Here is an 18,600-nt window from a genome sequence, read left to right on the forward strand (position 1 = left end):
GGACTTTGGAGACTCAGAATGGGGAGGATGGCAGGGAGTGAAGGATTAAGAAATTACGTATTAGGTACACTGTACGCTACTCAGGTGTTGAGTGCACTAACATCTCAGACTTTACCACTGTGCAATTTATCTGTGTAACCAAAAATTATTTGTACCCCAAAAGCTATTGAAATTTTTTTAAAAAGTTTTAATTATCTGTATATTTGGGACAAAAATCTTAAAAATTTTTAATACTCTTATTTTAAAAGTAAAAATAAGTAAAATTAACCAGAAATAAGTAAAATTAGTTTTAAGAAATGAATAAAATTAATTTTAGTAGCATATTTTTTTAACCCAACATATCTAAAACATTATTTTAACATGTAATCAATATTTAAAATTATTAATGAGATATGTTACAGTCTTTTATTCATATAAAATCCTTGATATCCAGTGGATATTTTGCACTTACAGCACATGTCAATTTGTACACCAACTTTTTACTGGAAATATTGATAACCAGTGAAATTAAGTGGAATACTTTATATCGCCAAATTTACAGTTGAAAAAGTATTCATTGAGCAATGTCTGTTGTATTGCACTGTTTATCCTAAGTTAAAAATAATTACAGTTTCTCAAATTTTGAATCAGCAGATATTTGCTATCATTATAAAGGATCTTACAATCTTTTTTGTTTTTTTGAGATGGAGTTTTTTTGAGGCTGGAGTGCAGTGGTGCGATCTTGGCTCACTGCAACCTCCGTCCCCCGGGTTCAAACAATTCTCCAGCCTCAGCCTTCTGAGTAGCTGGGACTACAGGCACAAGCCACCATGCCCAGCTAAATTTTTTGTATTTTTTAGTAGAGTTGGGGTTTCCCCATGTTGACCAGGATGGTCTTAATCTCTTGACCTCGTGATCTGCCCGCCTTGGCCTCCCAAAGTGCTGGAATTACAGGCATGAGCCACTGCACCCAACCCCAAATTGTTTTATAGCTGGCCAGATTGTAAGTTCAGATCTGTGAAAAATCATTTAAATGTTTGTTGGACATTTAATTCTGATTTCAGGCAACTAATTTTCTTGATTCTTTTTTGATCATTGAAAAAAAAGGTCTATAAAATTCACTATATGTTTGCTAAAATGTCTTTTAATGTTATTTACTTAATTATACTAAACTTTTTTTCCACAGCAGACATTTTATTTTGCTCTGCTGCAGCAAATTGTAATTGCTATTCATTGTGAAATTTGCAACATGCCTTCTTCTATTTTGGTCTCTTCTTTCTACAGGAAATATTCAAATACACAAATTACAATGTCCATCAGTTTGTAGAAAAAATAATTAGAACTCAATCCATTCATTGACACCAAGATCAGTGATAGATTATAATACTAGAAACAACCCATGCCCTGGCGTGCACACTATATAATATCTTAGTGTTGCAGCTGTTAAAGTAAAATGTAGTGCTGCCAAACAGAGTTAGGTTTAATGGAAACTACTTTTCACTGCCTCTGCTTTAAATTTAGATTTAAATTAGTTAAAATGAAATAAAATTAAAAACTCAGTTCCTTGGTTGCACTAGCCACATTTCAAATGCTATGTAATATCGTTTTTCAAACTTTGGTTTACAGCCAAGTAATTCAGTGAGTTGACAGCCATTTTCTTTTAGCAAAATAGAATGGAATAAAATAGAATAGAAAATATTATTGCATCACATGTAATAATGGTTTATTTTAGACTTTTGTTTTAGCATATATGTTACATATATATGGGTAGGTCACAAAGTAAAAATAAGTTTTTTTGGGGTATAGTGAAAAATTTTTGAAAATGACTTCTTTGCAGCGTGTCACGTAGTACTTTGCCTTTCACATCATAGGTTAAAAAAATTTTTAGGTTGAATTGTGATTAGTGGCACACATTTGTAAGATGACAGTTTAAAACAATCTTTTTTTTTTTTTTTTTTATGCAAACATAGCTGCAGATGTTAGATATAGCAATAGATAAAGGTAGAGAGGTAGATTGGGATCATATTATGACATACTAATAATTTTGGACTATTCTGTAGGAAATGATGAGTCACTGAAGGATTTTAAGCCAAGGAGTTATGTATAAGATTGTTCTGACAAGGAAAAACAGTTAACTTACAATTGTCCCTCTGACCATTTTGACTTGTGTTTACTTCTAATTACCATAGAGTCAAACTCTTCATTCTGTTTAAACCATAAAGTATAAGATCTTCCTTCTCTGCAAAAAGCTCTTTTCACCAGTACCTAACATTTGTTTGTCTTTTCTCTTATTGTTTACTCTGCATGATTGCCAGCTTCTACCTTTGGGATCTCCGGGGTAGTTCTGTGGGCCTGCCATGCTCCATTCCCTTAGTCTACCAGTGTAATTTCCCCCAGTCTCTCAATGAATTCCCGAAATCATTGCCTCCTGTATTAATCAGAATATTTTCTGGGACCTGAACACATTTATTCATGTTTTTTTATTCATAATTTATATTTCCTTCTCCCATTTCCCTCCCCCAACCTGGGCCACCTTTCAAATGCCTGTATCTTTTTGTCTCTGTACTTTTGCAGTATGTGTACTGCTTTGTAGGCATCTATGTTTAATTCATCTAAACTATGTCATATTGTGGATGTCATTCTGTTTGACTTTTTTCACTAGCACTACATGGGTTTTGTTTTTTTTAAATTTTTCATCTTGGAATCTTACAATAATATACAAAGGTAGCATAGTATAATCCCTATAACTCAGTATCAACAATTGTCAATCAGTTTACAACCAGTCTTGTTTCATCTTTGTACCACCCACTTCCCACCTTCCTGCATCATGAAACAAATCCCAGATGACAACTTCATTTCATCTGGAAATATTTCAACATGTACAATATGTGTGAAAAATAGACTCTTTTTAACATAAATTTAATGCCATTATCTTAACTAAAAACTTTTAAATAATTTGCTAATATCAAATCAGTGTTTAAATTTTCAGTTATCTCATAAATATTGAACAGTTTTATTTGAACATGATCCACATTAGGTCCACACATTGCAATTGGTCCAAGTGCCTTAGAATCTGTAGGTTTGCTTTCCATGGCTCTTTTTTCCTTATAATTTAATTGTTGAAGTGCCAGCGTTTTTATTCCCAACTTCTGGATTTTCCTGGTTGCCTCATTGTATAGTTTGACATGTTCCTGTCTCCTTTGTGTTTCCTGTAAATTGTTAAGCAGAAGTATGCTCTGATTCAGGTTTTATTTTTGCTTTTGTTTTTTCTTTTTACAAGACTACTTCATAAGTGATGCTGCCTCCTTTCATCAGGAGGCATATGATATCTGACCAGCTCTTGTTTTGTGATATTAGCACTCTTTTCAAGATGCATCCCTGCTGCTGTGTGTACACCTAGTTCTTTGTACTCCATGGTATTAATCTATCACATTTCATCTACTTATTCTCATTGTGTACCCAAATTGCCTCCAATTTATTGTTACGACATTGTTACTGCATTGACATCCTCATGCACGTCACCATAGACCTGAAAATTTCTTTGGAAAATAGACAATATGATTGCTAGGTCATAAGATAGTCTAAGCTTAATTTGTCAAGTATTGCCAAATCGCAGTGCCATGATCATAGCACACAGTAACCACCTGCCTAATCCTCTCGATTAGCTGGGATTGCAGGTGCACACCACTATACCTGGCTAATTTAAAAATATTTTTGTAGAGATGAAGTCTCACTATTTTGCTCATGCTGGTCTCAAACTCCTGGCCTCAAGTGATTCTCCTACCTCGGTCTTCCGAAGTGCTGAGATTACAGGCATGAGCCACCATGGCTGGCCAGAGCTTTTTTTAAAACTACCGACTCATTTGGCGAAATAATATTTGTTATCTGTATAATAAGCCCTGACAATTGTAACAATATGATTGGCTCACACCCATAATCCCAGCACTTTGAGAGCCCAAAATGGGTGGATCACCTGAGGTCAGGAGTTCAAGACCAGCTGGCCAACATGGCGAAACCCCGTCTCTACTAAAAATACAAAAATTAACCAGGTATGCTGGCAAGGCGCCTGTAATCCCAGCTACTTGGGAGGCTGAGGCAGTAGAATCGCATGAACCTGGGAGGTGGAGGTTGCAGTGAGCCAAGATCATACTATTGCACTCCAGCCTGGATGATAAGAGTGGAATTCCATCTAAAAAATAAAAAAAAATTCCAAGAAGCTTGAATTTATTAACTGACAGATTTTTTTCTTTTATAAAGCTTGCTACTTTGAGCTTCTTGAAGAATAACTATATGTATGTGTGTTTATATATACACATGTGTGTGTGTGTGTATGTGTGTATATATATATATTTAACTTACAGACTCGGTGCACATGCAGATTTGTTACATGGGTAAATTGCATGTCGTGGGGGTTTGGTGTACAGGTTATTTTGTCACCCAGATGATAAGCATAGTATCCGATAGGTAGTTTTTCTATCTTCACCCTCCTCCTACCCTGTACCCTCAAGTAGGCCCCAGTGTCTGTTGTTCCCTTCTTTGTGTCCATATGTACTTGATGTTAAACTCCCACTTCTAAGCGAGAATATATTTGTTTTTCTATTCCTGTGTTAGTTTTCTTAGGATAATGGCCTCCTGCTCCCTCCATGTTGCTGCAGAGGTCGTTATCTTGTTCTTTTTTATGTCTGCGGAGTCGTCCATGGTGTATTTGTACCACATTTTCTTTATGTAGTCTACCCTTGATGGGCATTTAGGTTGATTCCATGTCTTTGCTATTGTGAATAGTGCTGCAGTGAATACACATGTGCATCTGTCTTTATAGTAGAATGATTTATATTCCTTTGGGCATATACCCAATAATGGGATTGCTGGGTCAAATGGTAATTCTGTTTTAAGTTCTTTCAGAAATTGCTAAACTGCCTTCCACAGTGGCTGAACTAATTTATACTTCCACCAACAGTGTACACACGTTCCCTTTTCTCTGCTACCTTACGAGCATGTTATTTTTTGGGGTTTTTAATAATAGCCATTCTGCAGATATTTTCTGTTTCTTATCTGATGTTCCACTTTCCAAATAACATACATTTTTCATGACTAAGAGTTTATTCTAGATTTTTAATTTGTTATAATCTTTCCTTTTATTTCCCATTCACAGCAATTTTAGATTTCTGATGATTGCTTTAGCATATGCCATACCACTTGGTGTATTTGCTGGCTGGTCTGGAGTTCTGGACTTAATTTTAACACCAGCACATGTCAGCCAAGTAAGTATTTTGTTTCCTTATATGTTATAGGTATTTTCATTCATTTCATTTATAAATACTGGTTACATGTTCTTGGTTTTAGCTTCAAGGACTGGGTAAAACATTGTCCTATGCCACTGTTGCAAAAGCAAGATCTTTATAGAGTAGGTAAAAAATAATGTTGATTTTTCTTCCTTGATTTTGACAGTAGTTGTGAATTTCACATTTCTCTGGGCATTATTAATGATACTACTGGCTTTTTAAAAAAGGAAGGAAACATTAGTTTTGTTGACTTCATTCTTTATCATTACTTCATACTTCATAAAGAATATTAAGATCCCATCACCAAATATTAGCTGTTCCTTCATCTAGTTTCTTACTTTCTCTTTGGGCTCCAAATAAGGGTATTTTATGTATTTAAAAATAATCATTTCACTTATATGCTTGATGCCATCCATTCCTCCTCTTTGCTTCCAGATAGTATGATAGAAATGGAGAGAGGGAAATTTGGAGAGGAAAACAGAAGAAAACACACTGATATGATATTCTGTTGTATGAGTAAAAAAACAATTTTTCCATTTTGTTTTTGATGAACATTTGGATTATTAACCATTTTTGACAGTCACAAACAATTCTGTATTAACACTCTCATACATGTCTCTTTATGCACCTCTATACACATTTCTGCTGGATACATATCTAGGAATGGAATTGCTGGTTATAGTATATACTACTTTGGCAGATGACGCCAAACTTCTCCAAGTGGTGATATCCATTTATAATCCTACCAGCAATACATGAAAATTTCTCGTCATCCCACATCATTTGCCATTTGTATGATAATATTAGTCTTTTTCACTTTAGACATGCTGATGGCTGTGCAGTTGTATGCCATCATAGTGACTTCTATGGTGTCTTTTCAATGTGAATTGGATATTTAAATATCCTTTATTTGTGACATACCAGTTTGCGTCTCTTGCCCACTATTGGGCTGCCTTTTTCTTACTGATATGTAAAGAAGAGAGCTGTGCAGAAGGGGGCTTCCCAGAGGACTCTGTGGAGACTCCGTTAATCTTTGGCTAAGAAATGGGATGCACATAAAAAGGGCAAAGCTACTAGAGGCTTAATAGAGAGAGTGGTATGGGTGGAAAGCAGAACAAAGATAGAAGAGGTCAAGCACTGTCTTGGGTTTTGGCCCAACCGTAATGGTAACACCTCATTCACACTTTTTAACCAGAATAACCAAATTCTATAATCAAGGACCATGCCCTAGATAGAGGAAGGGCTACTCCAGTTTAGGCCGATCATAAACAAAGACAAAAATCTGAAGAGGAGACAGTTTGGAGATCTACCCTTATAAAGCACAAAATGAGGTCTATAAAAGTTCAAAGTGATCAAGCAATAATTGAACTGCCTACTAGAACAAAAGTCGACCATTTTAGAAAAGATAAAAAGAATCCAGAATCTCTTTATTGTATCATCCACAACATATAGTATACAATTAAAAGAAAATACGTTAGATGTGTAAAGGAGCAGGAAAGTGTGACCCCTATTTGGCCGGGCGTGTAATCCCAACACTTTGGGAGACCAAGGAGGGCAGATCATTCATGAGCTTAGGAGTTTGAGACTAGCCTGGCCAATGTGGTGAAACTCCATCTCCACTAAAAATACAAAAATTAGGCGGGCATGGTGGTGCGTGCCTGTAGTCCCAGCTACTTGGGAGGCTGAGGCAGAAGAATCGCTTGAACCTGGGAGGCGGAGGTTGCAGTGAGCTGAGATGACACCATAGCACTCTGGCCTGTGTGACAGAGTGAGACTCTATCTCAAAAAAATAAATAAATAAAATTTAAAAATCAATCATTAGAAATCAACTCTTAAATACCCTAGATGTTGGATTTAGCAGACTGAGGCTGTAATGCGGAAAAGAGAAAAATAAATCTTTGTTCCAAGTTCATAAATATGTTTTTTTATACAACTATGTTATCCTGTATGGTAGCTACTAGACACATTCAAATCAAATTTCAAACTTAATTTGAAATTTAAACCAACTGAAATGAAATAAAAATTTAAAAATCAATTTTTTAGTTGCAGTAGCACTTTGCAAATGTGGGATAGCCACATGAGACTAGTAGCTACCATGTTGCCTGGTGTAGATAGAGAACATTTCTGTCATCAAAGAAAGTTCTATTGGACAATGCTGTTCTAGAGCTTTGTTATCTTACCTGTCACATTTAAACCTAGAATTGATTTTGTACTTGTTATAAGATAGGGGTTAGGTTTCTTTTTCCCCATAGATATTTGTTAATCTAGTATCAGTGTTCGAAAAGATCATTTTTTTCTTCACTGCTGTCTGTTCATCTTTGTTGTAAGCAAGTCCCCTTATATACACAGGTGTATTTCTAGACTTTATTCCTTTAGCCTGTTTGTCTGTCCCTGCACCAATACCAAATTGTATTATTTATATTAGTGTCACAAATAAGTACTAGTTTTGATATTTAGTAAAGCAAATATCCCCCTTTATTGGGATTTCTATTAGAGTTTTTATATCTACAGATCATTTTCAAAATTAACTCCTTTATAATGTTGAGTTTTCGGAACCATGATCATTATATTTCTCCTCATTTACTTAGGTCCCAATGTCTTTGAATGTTGCTTTATAATTTTCAGCAAAGATACCTTCTATATGTTTGTTAGCTTTATTCTCAGGTATTTGATACTTTTTGAAGCTATTGTAATTAGTAGCTTTTTAAATTTTTATTTTTCTTATTTTTTAAGATTGATGTATAATAGTTATACATATTTTGGAGGATATATAATATTTTGATATCTGCATACAGTATGTAATGATCAAATCAGTAAGAGGGCTATCCACCACCTCAGAGATTTATTTTTTCTTTGTGTTGGGAACCTTACAACTCTTCTCTTCTAGTTATTTTGGAATATACAATAAATTATTGTTAACTATAATTCCCCTCCTGTACTGTCAAATACTAGAACTCACTCTTTCTATCTAACTGTATTTTTGTACTCCCTAACCAGCTTCTTGTCATCCTCCTGCCCTTCTTCATCAGCAGCTGGTAACTATCGTTCTACTTTCTGCTTTCCTGAAATCCACCTTTTTAGTTCCCACATATGAGTGAGAACATGTAATATTTGTCCTTCTGTGCCTGGCTTATTTAACTTAACATAATGATTTCACTTAACATACATGTTGCTGCAAGTAACAGGATTTCATTCTTTTTTTGTGACTGAATAATATTCCATTGTGTATATATCTAGTGTTTTCTTGATGCATTCATCTGTTGATGACACTTAGTTGTTTCCAAACCTTGGCTGTTATGAATAGTGCTGCAGTAAACATGGGAGTGCAGATTTCTTTTTGATATACTGATTTCCTTTCTATTGGGTGTATACCCAGAAATGGGATTGCTGCATCATATGGTAGTTCTACTTTTAGTTTCCTAAGGAAACTCCATACTGTTTTCCATAATGGCTGTACTTCTTTAATTCCCACCAGGAGTGTCCAAGTACTCCTCTTTCTCCTTTTCCTTGTCAGCATTTGTTGCTTTTTGTCTTTTTGGTGATAGCTAGCCTAACTGGGGTGAGATGATATCTCATTGTGATTTCTTTGTGCATTTCCCTGATTATTAGTGATGTTGAACATTTCTTTTTGTATATTTGTTGGCCATTTTATGTCTTCTTTTAAGAAATGTCTTTTCAGGTTTTTTGCTCATTTTAAAATTGGATTGTTTTTTTTTGCTGTTGAGTTGTTAGAGATCCTTATAGATAGTGGTTATTAATCCTTCGTTAAATGTATAGGTTGTGAATATTTCTCCCATTCTGTAAGTTGTCTCTTCTCTCTGTTGTTTCCTTTGCTGTTCAGAAGCCTTTTAGCTTTATGTAATCTCATTTGTCTAGTTTTGCTTTTGTTGCTTGTGCTTTTGAGGCTGGACTCAAAAATTCTTTGCGCAGACCAGTATTCTGTAGTGTTCCCCCAATGTTTTCTTTTAATAGTTGCATAGTTTCAAGTCTTACATTTAACCCTTTTCCCTTTTATAAATAAATTTTTAAAAAAAGTACAGCTCACTGCCAGCACTCATTTAATTTTATATAAACATGCTCTTTGATGCTGAAGCAAATCTGATTTTCAATGTGAAAATAAAATTTAAAAACTGTTCTTGGAGTTATTTCTAAACAGAACTAACATCAGAATCATCTGAATCATCAGAATCATCTGTTTCAGAAAAATAGAATTCATCAAATGAATTTCTAGCCAACAACTGTTTGAGAATGATTTTAACATCACACATAGGAATGCTACTTTTTCTAGGATTTGGCATTTTCAGCAATTGAGAATCACTATATTTTGTAGATGGAAATACCACTACTAAAAACAGAATGCTATAAATGGAATGATGTCTTTTTTCTCCAAAGTTGATACACCAAGAGTGATGTGAAAATAGATATAAAAGCAAGATGGTTAATGGCAAAGATATGTTGGGGTAAATGCTGCAGCTGCAAAAGTGCCTCTGGTGAATATTCTCAGGGCAAATGGGAAAAGGATTAAACCTTTAATCCATTTTGAGTTGATTTTTTTTTTTTTTTTTTTGAGACAGCATCTTGCTCTGTTGCCCTGGCTGGAGTATAGTGACAGAATCATGGCTCACTGCAGCCTCAGCTTCTTGGGTTTAAACAATCCTCCCACCTCAGCCATCTGAGTAGCTGAGAATACAGATGCACGCCACAATGCCCAGCTAATTTTTTCGAATTTTGTAGAAACAAATCTCTGTGTTGTGCAGGCTGGTCTGGAACTCCTGAGCTCAAACAGACCTTGCACTTTGGCCTCCCAAAGTGTGGGCCATACTTGGCCATCTTTGTGTTTTAATTGGAGTGTTTAGCCCATTTATATTTAACATGATTATAGACAATTTTGGGTTTAGACCTACTATCTTACTATTTATTGGTCTTTATTTTGTTCAGCCCTGTCTATTCTTTCTGTCTTCTTTCTTACCTTCTGAATTAAGTATTTTTTGTTACTTTAATTTTCCTCCCTATTAGTTTGGCAGTAATAGACTCTTTTGCTATGTAATGATTACCCTAAACAGTACAGAATGCACACTTGATTTAGCAACATATATTATAAATTAGAATTGTACTGTTTCTAGGATAATCTAAGGTTTTTGGAATTCTTTAACTTCATTTAATCCTCTCCCATCTTTTGTACTATTATTGTCATATATTTTAACTGCACAATACATTATTGCTTACACAGTTCATATTTATTGACTCATATTTATCTTCATATTCACTCATTTTTTTCTTTATACCTTATTTATCTATTGGAAGACTATCCGTAATCATTTTTCTTCTATTTAAAGAGCACCCATTCATGTTTTTGTTTGTTTATTGTGCAGATCTGCAGGGACAAATTCTCTAGTTTGGGGTTTGCTTGTTTGTTTTACTTTTTGTTTTGCTCTAAAAAGTCTTCATTTTTTATGGGCATTTGGGTTGGTTCCAGGGGTCTGTTGGGGGGAAATGGGGGAGTGACAGTGGGGGCTGGGGAGTTGGAGAGAGATAGCATGGGGAGAAATGCCAGATATAGGTGAAGGAGAGGAAGGCAGCAATTCACACTGCCATGTATGTACCTATGCAACAATCTTGCATGTTCTTCACATGTACCCCAAAACCTAAAATGTAATTAAAAAAATAAATAAAAATTTTTTTTTTTTTTTGAGACGGAGTTTCACTCTTGTTACCCAGGCTGGAGTGCAATGGCGCGATCTCGGCTCACCGCAACCTCCGCCTCCTGGGTTCAGGCAATTCTCCTGCCTCAGCCTCCCGAGTAGCTGGGATTACAGGCACACACCACCATGCCCAGCTAATTTTTTGTATTTTTAGTAGAGACGGGGTTTCACCATGTTGACCAGCATGGTCTCGATCTCTTGACCTCGTGATCCACCCGCCTCGGCCTCCCAAAGTGCTGGGATTACAGGCTTGAGCCACCGCGCCCGGCTAATAAATAAATTTTTAAAAAGTCTTCATTTTGTCTTTATTTTTGAAGTTTTTTTGTTGTTGGGCATAGAATCATTGGTTAACAGTCATTTTCTTTTGGTTCTTTGAAAAAAATAATTTCCTTTTCTTCTGGCTTCCATTATTTCAATTGAGAAGTCAGCTCTCAAATTTAAAAGCTGGCTGCTTTTAAGATTTTCTGTTTATTATTGGTTTCAGCAGTTTTGCTTTGATATATAACTAGGTGGCATTCTTTCTCTAAATGTATTCTACTTGAGGTTTATAGAAGATATTAATTGTTGTCTTGTTAGCCTGATGTCTCATTCATTTCTGAAAATTTCTAGTCAGTGTCTTTTCAAAACTTGTGCTCTGTTTTCTCTAATTTCTTTTGGGTATTCTAATGATGTATACATTATACCTTTACACTATATTCTCTATGTCTCCTTACTATGTCTCCTTACTGTGTGTTTGGAATTTCCCATTATTTTGCCTTTCTTTTTTTCTCCCACCCACTTTTTTTGTTATGACATATCCTTTTTCCTTTCTATGCCTCAGACTGGATATTTTATCTAGCTTTTCTTTCAACTCAATATTTCAGTTTTCAACTCTGTCAGATATGCTATTAAATTGATCTATGAGTTATTTTAAGTTTTATAAAATTTGTCTTTGGTTCCTTTTATTTATTTTTTTGAGATGGAATTTTGTTCAGTTGCCCAGGTTGGAGTGCAGCAGTGTGATCTGAACTTACGTAACCTCTGCCTCCCAGATTCAAGCAATTCTCCTGCCTCAGCCTCCCCAGTAGCTGAGACTACAGGTGTGTGCTGCCACACCCAGCTCGTTTTTGTGTTAGTGGAGATGGGGTTTTGCCATGTTGGCCAGGCTGGTCTCGAATTCCTGATCTCAGGTGATCCACCTGCCTCGGCCTCCCAAAGTGCTGGGATTACAGGCATGAGCCACCATGCCTGGCCTGTCTTTGGTTCTTTTTTATAGTAGACATATTTCAGTAGAAATGCTTGATCTTATTTTTTTTCTCTATTAAAAATAGTTATTTTAAGTTTGTATCTCATAATTCTATTATCTTGGTCCCTTGTAGGTCTATTTATATGTTTGATATTTGGTAATAAAAAAAAAATCTCTTTATGCATTCAGTTATTTTTGACTGAGTGCTAGACATAATACATAAAAAGCTGTGGAGATAATTTAAGTATCAAGATGATGTTTTCCTTCAGAGGGTATTTATATTTTTTTCTGGCAGGATTCTAGGAATCACCTTGAACTAGTTTCAGATCTTGAGATCACTTAAAGCTGGGCTTTAGTCCCTCAGGAGGCTGTTCCATTTCTAGCTCTTCCTACTCTTAGGTAGAGGCCTTCAGAGTGCCCACTTAAAACCTGGGGTTTTTACAGGGCCACCCACAGCAGGCCCTAAACTCATATTTTTTTCTCCTAGGTCAGTTAGGCTGTCAATAATTTCTCAGTCCGTTAGCCACCTTATCTGAAATTAGCAGACAACCCTAAAGGAAAATTGCCTCCAAATACCATGCGCATCTCTTCAGATTATCTTCCCATCCTAGATCATGGTTTAAGAATTCTGAATTATTTACTTGGCTGTCTGATGGCTTCAGATAAAATTTCCCCCAGATTTTCTAGTTCTCAACCAGAATACTAATCTAAATTACCTAGTGTATGTGTCTTAGTCTGTTTGGACTTCCACAACAAAATACTTTAGACTTCCACAACAAAATATTTTAGACTGGTTAATTTATAAATCCTAGAAATTTATTTCTTGCAGTTCTGGAGGCTAGAAAGTCCAAGATCCTGGTGCCAACTAATTTATATCTGGTGAGGGCTTAGTCTCTGCCTCCATGTGGCAAAGGGGCAAGGCAGCTACCTTCAACTTCTTATATAAGAGCACTAATCCCTTAACTACCTTCTAAAGGCCTCACCTCTTAATATGATCACATTAGGGCTTAAGTTCCAACATATGAATTTCAGGGGGACACAAACATTCAGACCATAGCAGCACCTTTGCCGTAAGAAGAAAGCCTTTAGTTTTCTGACCTGTTTTTCTGGATAGCAAGTATTCCAACTATGCTCAGTTCTGTTAAGGAAAATTGTAGCACCCATTTAAATCATACTGATTTCAGCTGGGCGTGGTGGCTCACACCTGTTATCCCAGCACTTCGGGAGTGTGAGGCAGGTGGATCACTTGAGCTGAGGAATTCAAGACCAGCCTTGGCAACCTGGCGAAACCCTGTCTCCACCAAAAATACAAAAAATTAGCTGAATGCAGTAGCACACACCTGTAATCCCAGCTACTTGGGAGTCTGAGGTGGGAGGATCACTTCAGCCCAGGAGGCAGAGGCTGCAGTGAGCCAAGATCGCACCACTGCACTCCCGACTAGGTGACAGAGTAAGACCACATCGCACACACAAAATGATACTGATTTGGCAGATCTTTGCTTCCTGTTGTAAACCCTAAGAAGTCCTTCCAAGTATCTTTCGCTGTACAAACACTGAGAGATATAGAGACCCTGAATCATATCAGTTATTAAATAAAGTGGAATTTAAAATTAAATGAAAGCAAATTTTTTTGATTTTTAAATTAAGTTTTGGGTAGAATTTTATTAACTAAGGGAAATGTTGTGAACTAAGGAAGCAGAAAAGCACAAAATGTTCTGAAAGTACCAGCATCAGTACAGCCAGATGTGGAGCAGTCCTTAACCTAGAGCATGACCCCACTCACCTAGAGGATAGAAGGAAATGTTTGTGGGAGCCTAGTGGGCCTTGAATTATAAATACCAAATGTGCTGCAATGAAAGGAGTAGTTCTGCAGAACACAGAATTCTTTTGCCTCAAATGCCAATAGTATGAAACACTATAGAGATAATTTAAACTTCAGGATGTTATCTTTCTCCTGAGAGCATTCATGTTTGCTTCTAGCAGCAAACACCAGTAGAGCAAAAGACTCATAGAAAGTTACATTATTGCTTAGAGTAGGCTAAGCTGCTGGGAGAAGTAGACCTCCAAAATTCTGAGACTTAAGAAAAGGTTGTCATTCACATTGCAACCTGGGACAGCGTGCATAATCTGGGACAGTTGTCCACAGTTTGGGCAGCTCCTTTCCTCACAGTGATTTAAGAGACCTAGGCTGCTTTCACTTGTATCTTTTCTGTTTGCTAGGAACTTGTCATTATGCTTTCTCTCCCTTCCTGCCATCTGGATGTGGCAGCTGGGCAGCTGGGCAGCCACATCCAGATTACAGCTGTCAGGAAAGGAGAGAAAGCATAGAGGAGGCATATACCTTCTTCCAAGTTCTAACCTGGAGGTGGCACTCTTCACTTATGCTCACTTCCATTAATGAGAACTGACACATGATCACCCATTCCAGCTAGGAACTGGGACATGTAATTTAGCTAAGTACCCAGCTAGAAGAAGAAATCATTTGGTAGACAGCTGGCAATCCTTGTCACAAGTGTAATGAAAAGTATGACTCGAAAAACAATAAAAGGTAAGTTAGTTTGGACAGTGCTCAAGTGGCAGGTCAAGTTTGGACTTTGTCCTGTAACCACAGGGAAAACCAGTAACTATTTCCGAGCAGGGACACAGAATGATTGGGATAATTATTTTGGCAACAGTGAACAAAATAGATTGTGAAGACCATTTAAGAAGCTCTTTCGGGGGTCAAGAAGTAAGAAGATAATAAAATCAAGCATGATGGTGATGGGAAGGAGAAAGAAGGGACAAGATGTACCAGTATTATTAGAGACTTGAAATTTCATTCATAACAACTAGCATGTATTGAGCACTTTACATTTATTAATTTATCTAGCCCTCAGAAAAACTTTATTATCCCCATTCCACTAATGCAGGAACTTAGACCTAGAGTATGAGTTGGGACAGAAGCCAAGTCATAATAAAAGTTAGATACAGGAGTGATGAGGAAACATAGGCAGCATTTGTAGATTGCTGTGAAAAAGTGTGGCCACACAGGCAGGAAAGAGACAAGATAGATGGAGAAGCCTCATCAGTTAGTAATAATAACAACGAATGTTTATTGAGTACTTCCTGTGTGCTGGCCACTGATCTGGGTACTATATACAAATTATCTCATTTAATCCATTTTATAGGTAAACAGACATAGTTTGCCCAGAGTCACACAGTAAATGGCAGGGCTGGAAATGTTTTCTCAAGAGAGGAACAAGCTATATATGTTTGAAACCCAGCCCGACTTCTCTTTCTCTATCTACTCTCTTGCTCAGCCCCACATTTCCCCCTGCCTTCCACCTCATGATACATTTTTAGTTGTTGCCCCACGTTTTAGCATCTAATTACTACCTAGCAGTTTCCTATGTTGGTTCTATTTAAACTTTTTGAGGCTGTGACTATCTTCCATCCCTTTATTTTCTTAAGAGTTCCCAGTCCAATATTAGGCATGTAGTACATACTTGGAAAGTATTTGTTTGATGATACTCATTATTTTGTTGACTTCAATATTCCAATAAATAGTTAATCAAGGACATATTTTCTTAGATGTTTGTATTCATTAGTTACACATGAATACTTTTGTTTTTATCCATTTAATTATTAACATTGATTATAGAGGACTTTTTTTTCATTTTATATTACAATATGATCATCTTGATTAAATGTGTCTTCTGCTTTCTTAACAGGTAGATGCTGGCTGGATTGGATTTTGGTCCATAGTTGGAGGCTGTGTTGTTGGAATAGCTATGGCAAGGTGAGAATATTTGGTTAAACTTGTGAGTGGACAGAGGTGGGGGGGGAAAAAAAACCTAAAGACAAATAGGCTCCCCTAAATAAACATTACAATTCAGGGAAAAGTAAAACAAGCAAAGCTCAGAAAGGTTACTTGTTCAGACTATAAGAAAATTCACATGCATTATATAGAATTTACTGCTGTAGGCCGGGCTCAGTGGCTCACGCCTATAATCCTAGCACTTTGGGAGACTGAGGTAGGTGGATCCCCTGAGGTCAGGAGTTCAAGACCAGCCTAGCCAACACGGCAAAACCCTGTCTCTGCTAAAAATACAAAATTAGCTGGGCATGGTGATGAGCACCTGTAGTCCCAGCTACTCTGGAGGCTGAGGCAGGAGAATTGCTTGAACCCAGGAGGCACAGGTTGCAGTGAGCCATGATCATACCACTGCTTTCCAGTCTGGCTGACAGAATGAGACTCTCTCAAAAGAAAAAAAAATAATAATAATAATAATAATTTGCTACTACAAGAAAGTTCCTCAGGAGTAGTCTCTTCCTCGAGTGTTTTTTGGAGACTGGAAATGTATTTCCAGTGTAATTAAGCTGTCTCTCTCCATGGTATTAGAGAACAACATCTACAAATGGAGCCCCAAAAAGGTAATGCAATAATTAATAGCCATGGAAACTATCATTTACAAAAGAAATCATTTGTAAAAGCATCTCTAGAACTTTCCATGAACAGACAGTGTCCTGATTAACAGATATTAATTATTTATGGTCTTTTTTGGAAGGTATCTTCCTGTGGTTATCCCTTTTTGATGAAAAATGTCTGTGAAGACTTTCAGTTTCATCACACTCTCTTTGATCATAACCTATTACAATAACACATTGTTAGAACGAGTCAGAAGAAGGAAAAAGGTCCCATTTATTCTAAAAAAAGGAAGAGAATGAAAATGTTACTCTTTTAGGCAACTTCCTATAAAACTATTCTTGGAGTTTCCATAGAGATAATATTCATTCACTTCCCAAATTGTTTTACTCTGCTTAATCAAAAACAAAATTAGATACTTACCTGGCAGGGAAGATACCATGATCACGAAGGTGGTTTTCCCAGGGCGAGCCTTATCCATTGCACTCCGGATGAGCTGACTCCTGCAATTTCCCCAAATGTGGGAAATTTGACTGCATAATTTGTGGTAGTGGGGAACTTTCCCCTGATTTTTTTGCTGAAAGAAAAATAAATTTTTAAAAAGTCTTCATTTTGTCTTTATTTTTGAAGTTTTTTTGTTGTTGGGCATAGAATCATTGGTTAACAGTCATTTTCTTTTGGTTCTTTGAAAAAAATAATTTCCTTTTCTTCTGGCTTCCATTATTTCAATTGAGAAGTCAGCTCTCAAATTTAAAAGCTGGCTGCTTTTAAGATTTTCTGTTTATTATTGGTTTCAGCAGTTTTGCTTTGATATATAACTAGGTGGCATTCTTTCTCTAAATGTATTCTACTTGAGGTTTATAGAAGATATTAATTGTTGTCTTGTTAGCCTGATGTCTCATTCATTTCTGAAAATTTCTAGTCAGTGTCTTTTCAAAACTTGTGCTCTGTTTTCTCTAATTTCTTTTGGGTATTCTAATGATGTATACATTATACCTTTACACTATATTCTCTATGTCTCCTTACTATGTCTCCTTACTGTGTGTTTGGAATTTCCCATTATTTTGCCTTTCTTTTTTTCTCCCACCCACTTTTTTTGTTATGACATATCCTTTTTCCTTTCTATGCCTCAGACTGGATATTTTATCTAGCTTTTCTTTCAACTCAATATTTCAGTTTTCATCTCTGTCAGATATGCTATTAAATTGATCTATGAGTTATTTTAAGTTTTATAAAATTTGTCTTTGGTTCCTTTTATTTATTTTTTTGAGATGGAATTTTGTTCAGTTGCCCAGGTTGGAGTGCAGCAGTGTGATCTGAACTTACGTAACCTCTGCCTCCCAGATTCAAGCAATTCTCCTGCCTCAGCCTCCCCAGTAGCTGAGACTACAGGTGTGTGCTGCCACACCCAGCTCGTTTTTGTGTTAGTGGAGATGGGGTTTTGCCATGTTGGCCAGGCTGGTCTCGAACTCCTGATCTCAGGTGATCCACCTGCCTCGGCCTCCCAAAGTGCTGGGATTACAGGCATGAGCCACCATGCCTGGCCTGTCTTTGGTTCTTTTTTATAGTAGACATATTTCAGTAGAAATGCTTGATCTTATTTTTTTTCTCTATTAAAAATAGTTATTTTAAGTTTGTATCTCATAATTCTATTATCTTGGTCCCTTGTAGGTCTATTTATATGTTTGATATTTGGTAATAAAAAAAAAATCTCTTTATGCATTCAGTTATTTTTGACTGAGTGCTAGACATAATACATAAAAAGCTGTGGAGATAATTTAAGTATCAAGATGATGTTTTCCTTCAGAGGGTATTTATATTTTTTTCTGGCAGGATTCTAGGAATCACCTTGAACTAGTTTCAGATCTTGAGATCACTTAAAGCTGGGCTTTAGTCCCTCAGGAGGCTGTTCCATTTCTAGCTCCTCCTACTCTTAGGTAGAGGCCTTCAGAGTGCCCACTTAAAACCTGGGGTTTTTACAGGGCCACCCACAGCAGGCCCTAAACT

At 36.4% G+C, this 18,600-nt stretch overlaps 1 protein-coding gene and 1 pseudogene across 1 annotated transcript in view; both read left to right on the top strand.

The window, feature by feature from the left end:
* The window catches only part of SLC49A4 (solute carrier family 49 member 4), a 79,953-nt gene that overhangs the window by 38,846 nt on the left and 22,507 nt on the right, over positions 1-18,600 (top strand). The window contains exons 5-6 of the mRNA XM_017508196.2: positions 5,132-5,240; positions 15,899-15,966. Coding sequence (XP_017363685.1) covers positions 5,132-5,240; positions 15,899-15,966 — 177 coding nt within the window. The remainder of the gene's footprint in view (positions 1-5,131; positions 5,241-15,898; positions 15,967-18,600) is intronic.
* On the top strand, positions 17,009-17,160 carry LOC119468166 (annotated as a pseudogene).

The sequence above is a fragment of the Cebus imitator genome, unplaced genomic scaffold (genome assembly GCF_001604975.1).
Source record: "Cebus imitator isolate Cc_AM_T3 unplaced genomic scaffold, Cebus_imitator-1.0 Scaffold387, whole genome shotgun sequence".
In the NCBI taxonomy this organism is placed as follows: domain Eukaryota; kingdom Metazoa; phylum Chordata; class Mammalia; order Primates; family Cebidae; genus Cebus; species Cebus imitator.